This window comes from Symsagittifera roscoffensis, chromosome 2 (assembly GCF_963678635.1).
Source record: "Symsagittifera roscoffensis chromosome 2, txSymRosc1.1, whole genome shotgun sequence".
Classification (NCBI taxonomy): Eukaryota; Metazoa; Xenacoelomorpha; order Acoela; family Convolutidae; genus Symsagittifera; species Symsagittifera roscoffensis.
This window is the reverse complement of record NC_087063.1, coordinates 46,629,755-46,648,731: the sequence shown is the minus strand read 5'-3', so window position 1 is coordinate 46,648,731 and position 18,977 is coordinate 46,629,755. Positions and strand designations below refer to the sequence as shown.

At 34.2% G+C, this 18,977-nt stretch overlaps 1 protein-coding gene across 1 annotated transcript; it reads left to right on the top strand.

Annotated features, from left to right (window-relative positions):
* The first annotated feature begins 5,963 nt into the window (after positions 1-5,963).
* LOC134840494 (uncharacterized) lies at positions 5,964-18,151 on the top strand. The gene is made up of 3 exons (XM_063856329.1): positions 5,964-6,142; positions 11,272-11,608; positions 17,451-18,151. Exons 2-3 carry the CDS (start codon positions 11,325-11,327, stop codon positions 18,106-18,108), a joined length of 942 nt encoding a protein of 313 aa, XP_063712399.1. The 5' UTR covers positions 5,964-6,142; positions 11,272-11,324; the 3' UTR covers positions 18,109-18,151.
* Positions 18,152-18,977: the final 826 nt, after the last annotated feature.

Genomic DNA, 18,977 nt, shown 5'->3' with positions numbered 1-18,977 from the left:
GTGTCTATATCATACCTCTTTTTTTTTCAATTTGTGATAGCCATTGTAATTGAAACATTTAAACGTGAACTGCATTGTAATTGCGAGGCAAGATTGTCCAACTTTTGATGACTCTAGTATTGAGTAACCCAAAATTTTGTCATTTGTGCTCGGTAACGAACACAAACCAAAATTATTTTCACATATTTTTCGGTTCGTATGGAAATGTAGGCTAAGAAGTTTTTCATATATGGAAATTCTCTGATGTGAAATTTTGGTCAACCCGGGCGAACAAACAATTTTCATTGGAAATTTTAAACCCGTTTTTCTCAAATTGATTGAAATTAGGACAAAAAAGGATAAAAAATGTCGATTAGAATTTTACCATTTGATTTTTAGAATTTGATTGTTTTTACATACCAAGTTTTTCAAAATGTGCCTAAAACGCATTTTTGGCCTGGTTTTTTTTCAAAATTTTACCTGCAATGCAAGAAATTGGGCTGTTTTTAGTGATTTGTGAGAAAAATCAATTTGGTCGACCTGAAAAAAGGTATAAAGTTCGAATTGTTTTTGAAAAGCTGCCTTTTTCCCCCTCACGAGAAATCCTAGATATGCCCTAGATTGTATTATACAGGTTAATGGAGATTTTATTCTTCTAAAAAAGATTTGTTTGGCTGTTTGTGAGACTTCTTTTGCAATATTTTTTTTCAATGAGCTCGGTAACTTAATGTTTTTTAAATAAACTGAGAAAAACCAAAGTTACCCATTTTTGAGGTAAAATTTTGGTTCTTAATTTTGCAAATTAATTTGCACTCTGACAATTTTGGTGAAGCTCTAGGCAACTTTTGTTCTTTTAACGTTTTGTCTAATTTTAACGCAATTTTATACAAACGCTTTTAAATTTCCAATATTGTTGGTTTTTTCCGGATAATATAAATCAGCACTGTAGGTTCTTCCATCAAGAGTTCAGATTTTATCTATCTTTCGGAATCTCATCTTTAATCTCGTCCTTGAAATGTGCGCAGAAAAAATGAAGTAAAAAGAGCTGGATTTGATTGCTGAGAAGGAATTTAGATTTTGATTGTCACTCAATCACCGTTCAGAATCCGGTAAGAGCAATACTGTGGATGTAACAAGGTTACATCCACTGTGGACGAACGCAGCCACAGTTTTATTATGAATGAAGCTGCAAAAATAAATCTAATCCCTTCAAGAATCAGAGTATAATTATTGGCAATAACTGTAGAAAGTCCAGCATACTGGAAAGTCCAGCAATAATGGAAAGTCCAGCATACTTTAATCACTAGTTTTACTTGACCAAAACCGAAAATTCTTTGATTATTATACATGACTAGAGATTATTTTTGAACAAAAACTAATCAATTTTGAACTTACAAAACCTTATGATGCATTTAACCATGATCTGATTTAGTATGACGATAGTTGTTAGCCTAGAAGCTAAGAATTCAATCAAACTGAACCACTGAATAACCGTTCAGAAGCCGGTAAGAGCAATACTGTGGATGTGAGGTAACAACGTGTGTAGCCATCAGACGCAGCCACAGTTTCAATATGAATGAAGTTGCAAAAATAGATCTAATCCTTTCAAGCCCCAGAATGTAAGTATTGGCATTAACTGTAGAATAGAAAGTCCAGCAAATTTTAATCACTTGTTTTATTTGACCAAAACCCAAAATTATTTGATTATTATACATGATTAGTGATTATTTGAACAAAAAACTAATCAATTTGAACTTAAAAAATCTGATGATGCAATTAACCATAATCTGATTTAGTTGGCGATAATTGTCAGCCTAGATGCTAATAATTCAATCAAACTGAACCACTGAATCACCGTTCAGAAGCCGGTAAGAGCAATACTGTGGATGTGAGGTAACAACGTGTGTAGCCATCAGACGCAGCCACAGTTTCAATATGAATGAAGTTGCAAAAATAGATCTAATCCTTTCAAGCCCCAGAATGTAAGTATTGGCATTAACTGTAGAATAGAAAGTCCAGCAAATTTTAATCACTTGTTTTATTTGACCAAAACCCAAAATTATTTGATTATTATACATGATTAGTGATTATTTGAACAAAAAACTAATCAATTTGAACTTAAAAAATCTGATGATGCAATTAACCATAATCTGATTTAGTTGGCGATAATTGTCAGCCTAGATGCTAATAATTCAATCAAACTGAACCACTGAATCACCGTTCAGAAGCCGGTAAGAGCAAAACTGTGGATGTGAGGTAACAACGTGTGTAGCCATCAGACGCAGCCACAATTTCAATATGAATGAAGCCGCAAAAAAAGATCTAATTCCCTCAAGCAGCAGATTAAAATTTTTGGCATTAACTGTAGAATGGAAAGTCCAGCATATTTTAGTCATTAATTTTACTTGACCAAAACCCAAAATTCTTTGATTGATATACATGATTAAAGATTATTTGAACAAAAAACTAATCAATTTGAACTTACAAAATCTAATGATGCAATTAACCATAATCTGATTTAATATGGCGATAATTGTCAGCCTAGATGCTAATAATTCAATCAAATTGAATCATTGAATCACCGTTCAGAAGCCGGTAAGAGCAAAAAAGCTGGGAAAAAAAGTTACTTTTTATTTTGAAAAAAAGCTGCCTTCATTCAAGCTCAAAAAAAATTACATTACATAATAAAGCTTTTGATAACCAAATTGGAATGCACAAAATTTGACAAAAATAATAGGTGTTTTTCTTAAAGAAATCCGTTTTTTTCTGATAAATCAAAGTTACGTAAATGTTTTGGCTTATGCAAACTTAAAAAAACTACAAGTAAAAAAGATTTTGTATGAGTTCTAATTTTAATTTGTCTAATTGCTGAAAGTTTTAATGATGGAGCACTTAACTTTTTGAGTTAGCGATTCTTGAAAAAAAGGTTTTTTTTTCCTCGAAATTCAGCAACTTTGGAAAGGTTGTGTTTTATGTTTAAAATAAATGCTTGCTTGAGGTTAATTAATAACGGAATTAAAACAAAACCCACCTCACGGAAGCATTGTCATCCAGGGCGCGTACCTTTTTATTTGAACATTTAGATTTGTTCTAACCTAGCTATAAAAAGCTAGTGGTTTTGCTGATGGAAACAAAACTGACAAAACTTCTCCTAACCTAGTTATATAGATTTAGATGTTTGTCTAATGAAAAAAAAATTAGTGTGACTGGCCAATCAAACTTCGGTGGATAAGACTGTTTCATGACGACAAAGTTTAATATTCCTCATCGTCCGTTCTTATGGAACCATGGTTTTTTGAAGGTTTTTTTCGAAGGAAACTTTTTATTGCTAATCAAGATCAACATTTGAAAAGTTAAACTTCCATGCTGGTGCCATTTTCAGCGTAATTTAGTAGAATTTCATAAACATCATTATTTAAAAAAAAACAAACGAAACAGATTGTGTTTTGCATGACTACAAGAAAATAAGGATCTGATTTTTAGTTGCTAAAACAAATGGCAAAAACTGAAACGACTATTTCAAAATTTGGGTTGATTAAATTTACACACTTTAAAACTAGAAGGTAACAAATTTTTGGTGAGGATAGTTTGCAGTTGCTTTCTATTTATTTTTTCTAACTTCTTCTTAACCCATTTAACAAAATTGAAAAAGTAAGTTTTTTGTTCTGCTTTGTTGTGTCGAAAAATATCTAAGAATGGACCATTTTTTGTTATATGAATCAAACCCCTAATTTTTTGTAGGTAACGAAATGAACGAATTACGCCCTACTCAGTAGTGATTAAACCTTGCTCAAACAGTAGCAAAATTAGGTAGACTCAAGCGAATTTTTCTTAGCTGGGAAAAAATTACTTTATATTTTGAAATAAGTTGCGTTAATTCAAGCTCGAAGAAAATTTTCATCACCTCATAAAGCTATTTATAAGCAAACAGGAGGGCATGTGAATCGATTATGGACAGAAAAACACGCTTTTTCAAATATAGAAATCTGCTTTTTCTGATAAATCAAAATAACGAAACTGCCTTGGTCCATACACACTGAACGAAAAGTACAGGGAAAAAAAGTTCTTGTGGACTCTTATTTTAATTGGTAGAATTGCAAAAAGTTCAGTGATTGAGCATATAGTTATTTGGATTTAACAGTTTTTTTCATAGATCCAATGAACACAGAAGTGACTCAACAAAATCAGATGAAAATGAGAAAAAAATCATGACTTTATATCTGTGTTAGAACATCTAAAACTATGTGCTTATGATTAAAATAATTGATTTTTTAAGGTTAATGGCTTACGGAATTCAGCCAAAATACACCTTACGGAGAAACTGTCAACAAGGGCGCGTTTTTTTTTAATTAGCCATCTTGATTTGTTCTAATCTACCTATAGGGACCTAGTTGTTTGGCTGATAGAAGCAAAAATAACAAAAATTCTCCTAAACTAGTTATAAAAACTTAGATGTTTGTCAGATAAAAAACTAAAAAGATTGACTCGGCGATTGAATTCTGGTGGAAGCGACTGTTTCATGAGAGCAAAAGTTAATAGACCTCGTGGTCTGCTCTTAAAAATCAAGATTTTTTCTGAAAATTTTTTTCGAAATTTTTTTTTATTGATAATCAAAAGCAATTTTAAACAGCTAAATTTCCATCCTAATGCGAACTTCAGCGTAACTTAGAAATCATAAGCAAAAACGTTGTTAAAAATAAATGAAATAGATTGTTTTGAATGGTTACAACAAAATATGGATCAGATGTTTTGATTGCTAAAACAGATGACATTTGAAGCGATTATTTGAGAGTTTGGGTTGAATAAATTTACTCACTTTAAAAAAATAAAAGGGAACATTTTTTGACGAGGATAGTTTGCAGTTGATTTTTAAACTAAAGTTTCTAAGCTCAAAGTAATATCTTTGAATCTTATTTAACAAATTTTTTAAAAAGTTTGTTTTTTGTTCAGCTTTTTCGTGTTGAAAATATCTAAGAATGGCACGTTCTTTGTTATTTAAACAAACTTCTAGTTTTTTGTAGGTTACGAAAAAAACTCCTTCTCAGTATCGATTACGCATTGCTCAAACAGTGGAAAAATTAAATCGTTTCAAGAGTAATAAATAGAAATCGGATAGCAACTTAGTTGAGAAAAAAATGGTTAAGTAGTTTTAAAAAAATGCGTTTTTTAAGCTGAAAGAACATTTACATTATATCATAAGTTTGTTTTATTAACAACCCTTTAAACTGGAATGCACATAAATTGTTTGTGGACTTAACTAGATGCCTTTGTAGATATAGAAATTCGTTTTTTTCTGATAAACCATATTACGCAACTGCTTTAGCCCATCCACACTGAACGAAAAGTACATGGAAAAAAAGATTGCGTGTGGACTCTAATTTCAGTTTGTAGAATAGCAAAAAATCTCAATGACTGAGCATTTATGTTTTTTTTTCGATTTACCGGTTCTTCATGAAAGTTTTGGTTCTCGAATTTCAGAAAAAGCGTCAAACAAAAAGAAGCCGTGTTCTTGCCAATTAATTAGTGTTTGGATTTATAAATGTTCAGTGCCGCACCTGAAATAGATAAAGATAGTGGATATATGCAAAAATAAATTAGTCTAAATAGGTTATATGGCATTTTTAAATGTGAACAATTAGAACATTTGATATATCTGAAATGTGAGCAAAAACATGTAATCAAAATTGATTTTTCGTCCGTTGAAACTTACCTGGCTGAGAACCTGCAGCGAGCGCAAAAACTATTTTTATGCTTGGTAGGAATAAAATTTGGCGTGACTAGACTAAACTTATTAAAACATCGTTCGAAATCTGAGTCTGAGACTGAAGGTTAAGGTTGAAAAATTGTCAAGTACTAAAGTTGGTTTTTATGCAGTTCTTATAGTTATCATGCAGAATTTAGAAAACATCTGTAAGAGAACAAAAAATTAATTATTCATTGCAAACAAAAGGAGCGCACTTCTTTTACTCAGCAACTTCATTAATAAATGGCATGGAAAAACCGTAGTTTATCAACGCTCATTATTTTATGTACATAGTGATTTACATTTAATCAAAATATCGGCCTCTATACTCATGTTTTCAGATAACACATCTTTATAGATAAAAACATCATCACAAAGAAAAAACTCGCCCTTGTCTTACCGCTGCTGTCATTTCTTCAGGTAATTTTCTGTCTTTCACCTTTGAAAGATTTTTGGCGTTGTTTTGCTGATTCCCACCATAGAATATACAAACATTTTCCTTTTTGTAGCCAAAAATTGGCATTATAAAAATTTGACGCCTTACCCTTTAGGGATTCAACGACCGTGGCATCCAGCAAAGAATCCCTTTTCTGGCACTATTTTTTTCTAAGAATGCCAATATTAGGATTTTGTTGCAGAAAACATGTTAAAAAACATTCCAAACGTTCCAAACAATTAAAACATTGCAAAAAATGCTCAAAACGGCACTTATGGACCAATTTTTTCAAAAAAACTTGATTTTCTCAAAACTTTAGCTGAATGGAGCCTTTATAGTGTTTTTGAGATAAATAGGAAAATCAATATGAACTACATACAGACAATTCCCCAAAATTGTTTCTAAAAACTCCTAGAAACAGTCCGATACAAAACAATTAGAACAACGAAACTAAGTGATCAATGTTTTAAAAGCCGGTAGGCGAGAGTTGTTCAATGTTTCAAAAAATCATAAGCAACCAAAAAAATGACTACAACAGACGCACCAACAGGGTGCGGCTCTTTTTAGAAAAAAAAGAGAGCGGAGGATCGCAGCGACCTCAATCCGACAGCCTGTTTGGTAGTTTTTGGACTGTTTTGTATCCGAGTAATCTTGTCCACGTTTCTTTTATTGTTTGAACTGTTTTGCATTAACTTGTTGTTTCGATTTTCGAAGAAACTGAGGAATCTATAATATATTTAAATGCGGGCTTCACTATCTCGCCATGCTGAAGCTTTTTCAACGTATTATTTTTGCATATTCAAGCTATATCGTATATTGCAATAGCTAAGATTTTTTTTTCGATTTTCCGGTTTGAATTCAGTGTTTTTTTCACCAAGTTTAAAATGAGCAGCCTAATAGTGGATACTGCCAGGATTTCTACAAAGGTCGAGGTTTTAGATTCCAATTATGAATGCGCAAATCCTTTTAGTGTACGAGATACGACAATTTTTGTGTTTTTTTTTTTAATCAGAAAACTCTATTTAGATAACAGTTTACAAAACTTTAAATTCTCAAACCTGTAGTTGGGTGCTGTCAGACTACACTCAAGGGTTGCCAATCTTGCCTCCAGATCTCACTTATCAAATCCTTGTAGTTGTCGAGATATGACGTTTTTTTGATTTTTTCGAACATTTTCAAAAAACTTAGATTTTAAAAAGTTCGAAAACTATGAAGATCTCAATCTTGTTGTTCAAAATGTGAGGGTACTCTCAGGAATTGTAAGTCTTGCTTCTGAATGTGACTGCGCAAATCCTTGTTGTTTTCCAGATTTGACGTTTTTTAATTTTTTCAAAATTTTTCAAAGAAATTAGATATAAAAAATTTCAAAAAAACTTGAAGATCCCATCTCTATATTGAGTCTCTGTTATGGTGCTCTCAGAGGTTCCGCATTTTGACCCCTAATTTGACTGCTCAAAATTTTGTAGTTATCCAGATAAGACGTTTTTTGTGATTTAAAAAAAAAAATCTTCCAGAAAGCATAAAATTAAATTTTTTCTTAAAAGTTTGAAGTTCGCAAATTTTTAGTGGGGACTGTCAGAGTATTCTCAGCTTCTCAGAGGTTGCGAATTTTACCCCCAAATATGAGGCCTCAAATCTTGTTCGTTTTCCAGATTTGACGTTTTTTGTGATTTTTAAACAAAAAAATCTTCCAGAAAACTTAAAATTAAATTTTTTCTTAAAAATTTGAAGTTCGCAAATTTGTAGTGGGGACTGTCAGAGTATTCTCAGGTTCTCAGGGGTTGCGAATTTTACCTCCAAATATGAGGCTTCAAATCTTGTTCGTTTTCCAGATTTGGCGTTTTTGATGACTTTTTCAAAATTTTTCCGAAAACTTTAATTAAAAATCTTTTTTCATAATTTGGAACCCCTAACCTGTATTTGGGGGCTCTCAGAGTAATTGCAGGGGTAGCGAATTCGGCGCCCAAATCTTTTTATTCTACGAGATACGACAATTTTTGTGATTTTTTCAGAAATTTTAAGGAAACTCCAATTACAAAATAATTCACAAATTTGAAATTCCCAGCCCTGTAGTTGTGTGCTGTCAGAGTAGTGTCAGAGATGCCAAAAATGCGTCCAAATGCGACTTTTCAATTGTTTTTTGTTACCGAGGTCGGAAGTTTTATCTTTTTCTCAAAAAATAGCCTTTTTTTATAAAATTTAAGTTTGAAGTTTCTCATAGTTTGAATTTCCCAACGTTGTTGTTGGGTACTAAAAGAGTACTCTCAGGAGTTGCAAATCTTCCGTCCAAATGCGAATGTTCAATTGTTTTCAGTTTCCGAGATGGGACGTTTCTTAGTTCATTTTAATTTTTTTTAAAGAACTTACATGAAACTTCACAAAATTTTATGTTTCTTCAAAATTTGAATTAAAAAAAATTGAATAAAAAATCTTACGAAGTTTTAACTTATGAAGTCTGTAAATTGGTGCTGTCAGAGTACACTCGAAGGATGCAGATTTTATTTCCAACATATGTTGTTTTTATGAGAAGCTAAAAATTCGAAACACTGGAGGTTATATGATCGGAGTGGTTTGATTTTATTCAGACCAATTTTGAAAAAAAATATTCATGGGGGATCGGTCCAGGAATCTTCGTAGATTTAGACGCAGCGCGCTCACCACTAGTTTATCTTGACTTTATTAGTGCTGTGAAATGCTCATTATTATAACAAAGTGACAAAAAAGTCGCTGTGATACTTTGATGCTGAAAATTTAACGCCAATTTTTTACGCGTGGCGAATTACCCCGCACCGCAAAATCGTTCCAAATTCAAATGAGGCAAGCTAACTGGCCTTATCCATTCCATGCCGGATTCGTAATATTCAGCTTAAAGATTTTACTTTCTCATTATTTCATTAACAATAAACTATGCTTTTTTTGAAATCATTTTTTTTTGAAATCATCCTGCCACATGCCATATAAAGTACAAAAAGATAGATTTCGCTCATTGCAATGAATCAATTATAGAAAATAGGCATCTTTCAAACACTTTGGAACAATTTCTAAGACGGATTATATCTCCGCGTTAATAGCGCAAAATATATCGCGCATCAATTGCCCCAAATTGGCCAAAATGGCAATCTTTAAACCCCCATAACTTTACAAAAAATAATCACAGGTGAAAAATCTTTTCAAACTTAAGCTCAGGACAACAAAAACATTTGAATGATATAAAAAATCCGTCAAAAATGGCTAATTAAAAAGTCGAAATTTGTCTGAAGAAAAAAAAACCACTCGAGCACAAATATTCCGTTACTTTCGTATCGAATTTCGGAACAAAAATCACATCCGATTCTTTTTTTTGAAGTTTTGAGGTGATTGTAAATCACCATTTTTGCCATGTTCTGGTAATTTCTAAGCGTTCGGAATTTTGTATCTATAAAGCGTAGCGCAATTTTGTATGCTTGTAATATAACTCCGCCCTAAAAACTGTTCCAGGTTGACATGAGGCAAGCTAATTAGTCATTTTAACTAAATACACGTTTTAATTTTTTTGTTCCGACTTTTGTAATGAAAGTAACGGAATATTTGTGCTAGGGGTGTTTTTCTGAGACATATTTCGACTTTTAACTACCCATTTTCGGCGGAGTTTTTTAAAATAACATTCAAAAGGTATTGTTTTCCTGAGCTTAAATTAAATAAAAATTTCACCTGTGATCATTTTTCGTAAAATTATAGGGTTTAAAAATTGCCATTTTGGCCCATTGGGATAATTACAGCGCGATATTTTTCATCACGAATAATTTAATCCGTCTTAGAAATTGTTCCAAATTGGTTGAAGGAAGCTTATTTTCCAAAACTAATTTGTTAATAGAAAGGAAATTTATCACTTTGTACTTGATATGACAAATCTCGTCACAAAAAATCTCAAAAAAATCATTTTATTTCAATATATTTAATTTTTCATGTTATTACTGATCCATAGACCTTAGAAGGCAGTTAGAACATTCAAGTCTTTGCGTCTTGATAATTTAATATTCGGTATTGACAGTCCAAAATTTTTAATATATCGAAAATTTTTTTAAAAAAACCATCTGAAATCAGTTAGAGGGCAGTCGGAACATTCAGTGTTTTGCCCTGCGAGCAGTCTTGCTCTTATTCTTCTGGGCCTTTTCTGTTTTTCGTCTGGTTAATTTTTTGCCCAAAAATGATTTCTTTTCATACTATTTTCAATGTTTGATTAGAATCTCGAAACACTCTGTTTGAAACTAATACCAATGAGAAGTCTGGATTTTAAAAAACAAGCAGAAGCTCTAATAAGAGTCTGATAATTATGGGCCGTGTGACAGAAAATACCCCTTTGTTAAAACCAAGGCAAACTTTTTTATCGCAAATTTTGAAAATTATCTCCATGAAATCAAAATCACAGCCATCTCCACGAAATCAAAATCGAAATCAAATTAAAATCAGAATGAAAACAGAAAACACAACTTTGTACGGTTCTTTCCCCCCACCTCACATGACTATCAATTTTATGGTGTAACGAGTGGTTTTACAAGGTATATTTTGAAGACCAATTATGTTTGAAACAGCCTAATTAGTCCGCATGTCAATTTTCATAACGATCGGACATTGTGAACAGTAACTTTACTGATAAAAAATTGCAGGTGGGTAAAAACGAAAAAGAGCTTTTTGTACAGTAACCTGATTTGTGCTCGTTGTTTGAGGGTGAGGCAAAATTAGCCAGTCCAGAAAAATAGCCAAAAATTGCACGTAATTTTTAACCAGGGGCATAACAACGGTTTTCCGCGAAGAGCTGAACAGCTCGTATGTTGGTCTTCTCCCTTGCATTTAAGTCGTCTCAAGTCTTAATCATTGGCGTGCGCAGAAATTTTTCAAGGGGGGGGCGTTTTTAAAAAAATTAATGAAAACGTTTTCGACCTTTTTTAGGTCGACCAATTTGATTTTCCGAGCTCTCCGAAAATACTATAATCACCCTATTTCAAAAACAATTTCTGCCTTTAAAAGAATTTTGAGGGTGGTCAGCCAAAATTGGATTTCGTAAAATTATACCAAGTGGGGACCCTGCTCGCTACTGCAGGCTGCTGCTCTTAATGTATACATTTTTAAACAGATATTACTTCTATCATCCGTTCGTCTGCTACGGTGCAATTGAAGTTGCCGACAATGGCAACTCTGATGGAAAAATTTGTTGTGACATGTTTACTTTGCTCGCTAGTTCTAATTACTTACAAAAGCTTATTCGGACACAATAGAAGAAGTATTTCGACCTTCGAATCTCCACATGGACAATGGAGTCCGGCAACTTCTGACTTGCTGGACGGCTGCTACCATGTTTACCTGGATGTTGGCACAAATGTTGGTGTTCAAGTGCGCAAGTTGTTCGAACCGAGCAGGTATCCGGATGCATCTGTGCTCAAAGTGTTCAAAAAAGAGTTCGGACAATCAAGGTTAGCTAAATGTTAAATTTTGATTTGAAAGTAGATAAAATGCGATGGTCAGGGTGAGTTGAGAAGAAGAGGGGCAGGTTGAGATTGAGGTGGCACAATAGCTGACCGCCACTACCCCTAAATTCTGGATGTCAAACATTTTCAAAACTCCTTGGTATTTTTAGTTTATTTATTCTATTAGCTCTAAAAATTTTAAAGAGGCTTTAACAGTCACTGCTTTGCTCTAATTTTGAAAAAAGTTGCATGCTAAGAACCCATTTTTAAGTTTATACCTTCAAAAAAAAATCAAAAACTATTATGGTTACCACCAGGGTTGGATTGGCTAATTTAAGACTTTTTCGAAAGAGGGGGGTGCAGATTTCCAAAAAAAATTGAAAATTTTGTGGACTTTTTAGGCCGACCAAATTGAGTTTCCATGCGCTCCCAGAACATAGCAGAGTGTATTTTGTCAAAAATGTTTGCACCGGAGGCAAATTTTTGAAGGTACAGGTAAAAAATGAGCGGTTTTAGCGCACTTTGCACTTTTTGAAAAACTTAAGCCGCGTTTTTTTGGCGCGCGCTCCCCACAAAGTTAGTAAAAATAGACGCCGAATGCGCCTTCAGAAAAAAAGTTGAGGTTCGTCAGTCAAAAAATGATTTGTTATAAAATACCAAAGGAGCGACCCTTTGGGTGGACAGAGGGTCGAATCACTGGGAAGAAGAAACGTTCCCTCCCCACCCCCACGCCCCCCCCCCCAAATCCACTCCTGGAACCTACCAATTCACGACCTCTAGCTTCAAGTCTACCACAGCTTGACCGACTTCGGCTGTATTAGTGGTACCAAATGAAAGTTTCAGACGCAAAATCGGCCTAGAGTCGCAAAAAACTTAAGTAACGGAAAGTAACGGCCTAGAGTCGAAAGTAACGGAATATTTGTGCTAGGGGTGTTTTTCTGAGACATATTTCGACTTTTAACCACCCATTTTTGGTGGAGTTTTTTAAAATAACATTCAAAAGGTTTTGTTTTCCTGAGCTTAAATTAAATAAAAATTTCACCTGTGATCATTTTTCGTAAAATTATAGGGTTTAAAAATTGCCATTTTGGCCCATTGGGATAATTACCGCGCGATATTTTTCATCACGAATAATTTAATCCGTCTTAGAAATTGTTCCAAATTGGTTGAAGGAAGCTTATTTTCCAAAACTAATTTGTTAATAGAAACGAAATTTATCACTTTGTACTTGATATGACATATCTCGTCACAAAAAAATCTCAAAAAAATCATTTTATTTCGATATATTTAATTTTTCGTGTTATTACTGATCCATAGACCTTAGAAGGCAGTTAGAACATTCAAGTCTTTGCGTCTTGATAATTTAATATTCGATATTGACAGTCCAAAATTTTTAATATATCAAAAATTTTTAATAAAAAACTATCTGAAACCAGTTAGAGGGCAGTCGGAACATTCAGTGTTTTGCCCTGCGAGCAGTCTTGCTATTATTCTTCTGGGCCTTTTCTGTTTTTCGTCTGGTTAATTTTTTGCCCAAAAATGATTTCTTTTCATACTATTTTCAATGTTTGATTAGAATCTCGAAACACTCTGTTTGAAACTAATACCAATGAGAAGTCTGGATTTTCAAAAACAAGCAGAAGCTCAAATAAGAGTCTGATAATTATGGGCCGTGTGACAGAAAATACCCCTTTGTTAAAACCAAGGCAAACTTTTTTATCGCAAATTTTGAAAATTATCTCCACGAAATCAAAATCACAGCCATCTCCACGAAATCAAAATCGAAATCAAATTAAAATTAGAATGAAAACAGAAAACACATTTTTGTACGGTTCTTTCCCCCCCACCTCACATGACTATCAATTTTATGATGTAACGAGTGGTTTTACAAGGTATATTTTGAAGACCAATTATGTTTGAAATAGCCTAATTAGTCCGCATGTCAATTTTCATAACGATCGGACATTGTGAACAGTAACTTTACTGGTAAAAAATTGCAGGTGGGTAAAAACGAAAAAGAGCTTTTTGTACAGTAACCTGATTTGTGCTCGTTGTTTGAGGGTGAGGCAAAATTAGCCAGTCCAGAAAAATAGCCAAAAATTGCACGTAATTTTTAACCAGGGGCATAACAACGGTTTTCCGCGAAGAGCTGAACAGCACGTATGTTGGTCTTCTCCCTTGCATATAAATCGTCTCAAGTCTTAATCATTGGCGTGCGCAGAAATTTTTCAAGGGGGGGGGGGGGCGTTTTTAAAAAAATATATGAAAACGTTTTCGACTTTTTTTAGGTCGACCAATTTGATTTTCCGAGCTCTCCGAAAATATTATAATCACCCTATTTCAAAAACAATTTCTGCCTTTAAAAGAATTTTGAGGGTGGTCAGCCAAAATTGGATTTCGTAAAATTATACCAAGTGGGGACCCTGCTCGCTACTGCAGGCTGCTGCTCTTAATGTATACATTTTTAAACAGATATTACTTCTATCATCCGTTCGTCTGCTACGGTGCAATTGAAGTTGCCGACAATGGCAACTCTGATGGAAAAATTTGTTGTGACATGTTTACTTTGCTCGCTAGTTCTAATTACTTACAAAAGCTTATTCGGACACAATAGAAGAAGTATTTCGACCTTCGAATCTCCACATGGACAATGGAGTCCGGCAACTTCTGACTTGCTGGACGGCTGCTACCATGTTTACCTGGATGTTGGCACAAATGTTGGTGTTCAAGTGCGCAAGTTGTTCGAACCGAGCAGGTATCCGGATGCATCTGTGCTCAAAGTATTCAAAAAAGAGTTCGGACAATCAAGGTTAGCTAAATGTTAAATTTTGATTTGAAAGTAGATAAAATGCGATGGTCAGGGTGAGTTGAGAAGGTGAGGGGCAGGTTGAGATTGAGGTGGCACAATAGCTGACCGCCACTACCCCTAAATTCTGGATGTCAAACATTTTCAAAACTCCTTGGTATTTTTAGTTTATTTATTCTATTAGCTCTAAAAATTTTAAAGAGGCTTTAACAGTCACTGCTTTGCTCTAATTTTGAAAAAAGTTGCATGCTAAGAACCCATTTTTAAGTTTATACCTTCAAAAAATAATCAAAAACTATTATGGTTACCACCAGGGGCGGATTGGCTAATTTAAGACTTTTTCGAAAGAGGGGGGTGCAGATTTCCAAAAAAAATTGAAAATTTTGTGGACTTTTTAGGCCGACCAAATTGAGTTTCCATGCGCTCCCAGAACATAGCAGAGTGTATTTTGTCAAAAATGTTTGCACCGGAGGCAAATTTTTGAAGGTACAGGTAAAAAATGAGCGGTTTTAGCGCACTTTGCAATTTTTGAAAAACTTAAGCCGCGTTTTTTTGGCGCGCGCTCCCCACAAAGTTAGTAAAAATAGACGCCGAATGCGCCTTCAGAAAAAAAGTTGAGGTTCGTCAGTCAAAAAATGATTTCTTATAAAATACCAAAGGAGCAACCCTTTGGGTGGACAGAGGGTCGAATCACTGGGAAGAAGAAACGTTACCTCCCCACCCCCACGCCCCCCCCCAAATCCACTCCTGGTACCTACCAATTCACGACCTCTAGCTTCAAGTCTACCACAGCTTGACCGACTTCGGCTGTATTAGTGGTACCAAATGAAAGTTTCAGACGCAAAATCGGCCTAGAGTCGCAAAAAACTAAAACTGAAATGATGGTCAAAACACAATATGACTCACATTTGCAATCCATGTGAACTACAAAATAGAAGAAAAAAAAACAATTTTTGGCGTATAGTGCGTTTTTTCCAGTCAATTTTGACTACCTCGAAAAAAATCGTAGGGATTCAAGTGTGGCATTACATTTGCTGTGATTGACCGATTTATATTTAATTGACTTAACAAGCCTTTTCATACTTCACTTTGATTCACTCAATCTCTTAGTCGGAGAGACGGTCTCTTTCATTTTTATAATAATTTAAGTTAGAGTCTAAATAACTACTTATTTTAATCTCTGGTAATTCCTTAAAAAATATCCTTAGCTTTAACGAAGAAACGTTTTATCATGGCTCAGTCTAAAAGTTAACGAATCTATATTTGGCAAAATCAAACTGTTCCGTGAGAAGACTGCAGTAAATTGATTCAAGTCGCAGCCAGCGCAAAGGGGATTAATCATTTCGAAAATCTGCGAATTCCGATAAAAATTATCATTCTGACCTCCGATTGTAGAACATCTTGTGCAAAAAAAAGAACAAGGAAAAAAGGCAAGTCTGGAAAAAAGTGCAATTGAAATAGAAAGTTTTTCAAAGAAGAGAAAAAATATTGGTTAAAACAGAAACCAAACATTTAACGGTTTGATACGGAAAAAAAGCAGATAAAAGCTTTGCATAACGTCAAACCTAACACTCGGAAACAAAGAAAACTGAAATTTTGACCGAAAATTTACGAAAGTAAAAATTTAAAGTTTTTTTTCGAAGAACACTGGGAACACTTTGAATAAACTTTTATGAAAGAGACAAGTGTTTCCTTGGATAGAAAGAAACATTTGAATCGTAAGCAAAAGACCTAACGTCATTGCACCTGTTTTGAAGTGCTCTAGCAGAAATGGTGAAGCAATGCAAAGGAGAGGAAGAATTAAACTGGATAATTTTTATCAATAATACAAAAAAACTTTGACAAACAAAGAAAACTCCTGACAAAAACTCTCCCATTCCTCCTGGAAGCCTCAATTGTAATTTTGATGGACGAAAAAGTATTAAAAATTATCTCAAATTGAAAATCAAATATAAGCTTAATGGATAATCCGTAGATAATTGATCAAACAACTTAACCATGAAGAGGGAACCTTTTTGAATATAGAAAGGGAAAAGTTGGATGAAAATTTGCTGTTTGTTTTTGAAAAAATCATCTAGCAGTATGCCTGTATGATCCCAGTTTGTACATCTCATAGAATGAGAAAATTTGCGGCTTGAAGTCCCTTATTTTACAATTCGGCTTCAAGTTCCGTCTGCTTGATGTCCGGCACCCTGTTAAACGACTATCCAAATTGCTAGTCAGAGGCGAATTTCTGGGTTTGATTCATGACTCAGGATTTGAAAAATTACTCGCAACTTTACTTTACACTAATGGCTTCTAGTTCAACTATTAGTGCCTTAATATTGAACTTGAAACTCAATTTTATCCCTCCCAAAAGCAGAGAAAACAAAGACTGCTCCTATCAGGGCGAGGCCCTGAATGTTCCGACTGCCTTTTAAGGTCTATGGAGCAGTATAGCAAAAAAAAATAAATGAAATAAAACAAAATGAAAATTTTCTTTTCTAAAATTTGACATTTTAAAATAAAAATCATCCCCCCACACGCCATATGAAGTACAAAAGGATAGATTTCGCTCCTTGTAACAAATCAGTTATGGCAAATAAGCTTCTTTCAATCAATTTGGAGCGATTTCTATGACGGATTAAATCTCCGCTTACGAATTAATAGAGCGAAATATATTGCGCGTTAAGTGTCAAAATTGGCCAAAATGGCAATCTTTAAACCCACATAACTTTACGAAAAACGATCACAGGTGTAATATCTTTTCAAATTTAAGCTCAGGACAACAATACCTTTCAAATGATATAAAAAAATTCCGCCAGTAATGGCTAGTTAAAAAGTCGAAATATGTCTGAAAAAAACCCACCCGAGCACAAATATTCCGTTACTTTCGTATTGAAAGTCGGAACAATAAGGGAAAACTAAGTTTCCTCATTTTGCTCATTTTCAGAATTATTTAGGAACTCCCACGACCAAAAAAAATCTAAATTTTCTAATTTTTAATTTGAAAGCTCGCCGTTTTCCAGATATATTGTTGTTAACATTATCTTTTTTGAAAAGGTCTACAAATCTTGCTTCTAAATCAGTTTGTGCCGTTGGTTTTGAGCCCAATGCGCAGCACACGAGACATCTGCAAGAATTAGAAAGAACATATAAGAAGTGTGGATACTCAGTTCACTTCTTCACAGAAACTGCCGTTTCCGATCACAGCGGAACGGCTACATTTTACGCTGGCTCAGACAACAGTAGAATTGACGCTGCAGGTGGAATTATGCACCCAAGTATATCAAAACAGGCCAGATTACGCGCCACAAAAACCCGAAAAACAAGCACCCAAGTTATGCTGGTAAGACTGGCCGATTTCTTGCGAGACACCGTAGCTAAACGTAGAATTCCAGAAGTCGACCCGGAAAGACCACCTCGTGTCGTGATGAAAATGGACATCGAAGGATCCGAAGTGGAAGTCGTTGCAGACTTGATCTCGTCTGGATCCATTCGGTTCGTTAACGTAATGATGGCCGAATGGCACGAGAGGTACCAGCTAAAACCCGAACGTCTTCAGTTAAGTACAGAGTTGAAAGCTTTAACAGAGAACCACACTGCAATTTGCTCAAAAACTAACATTCTCTCTCAGGACTCGAATGGTTGTGATTTCGAGAATATAGAAATGGACGATGAAACATACGCATCTTCAGAAATCCCATTGCCAAAGTGTTGACGCAAAACTTATCCAGCAAGCTTATTAATCCTTTTAAACTCATTTTGGTTCCTAAAATATTGATTTCTTTTCTCAAGTTCAATCTATACTAACGTTTGAAGTATTAATCATATTTAGTGTACTTGCACTCACATATATGTACAAAATCAACCGGAAGCAGTTAACTAGTTATTCGAAAACAATACATTTTAATGAGTTCTTGGCCTATTTTTTGACTGTCAACAATTTAAGGTTTTAAGCAACATAGACTAATGTAAACGTTTAAAAATTTTTCGAGCAGAATCTAAAATCTAACAGAACCTTAAACCTACAAACTCAAGCGCTCAAAAACGCATACTAAAGCCAAAATTGAAAATTCTACAAAACTGAAAACTGAAATTTCTACAAAACTGAAAAGCTTTCAAGTGAAGCCGGAAAATGTCGAGTGGTTCTGTTCTGATGAAAGTTGAGCAAATTCCATCACAAACAATAGTCAACCATCTAGGTGGCTCAGTATTCCGTAGTACAGTATTCCGTGGCTCAGTATTCCGTAAAGACTCCGTAGTACATTAATTACAAGTTAAATTATGTTTACAGAGAAGCGAAGTTGAACCCCGGTTTGACTTCCATCAGGGGCGGATCTAGGATTTGCTCGAGACGGGGTGGGGTGGATTTTCGAAAAGCTTTCAAAAACTTATTCGAATTTTTTTAGGTCGACCAAATTGAGTTTCTGACCTCTCCCAAAAAACTATAAAAAGCCTGTTTTGACTGCATTGAAACTTTTCAAAAACAGCAATCATTGGAAAAACTAATTTTTGATAAATGAAAAGATTATAAATCCATTTTTGACTACATATGATTCCCGTGAAAGAAAAAAATTTAACAGTTTG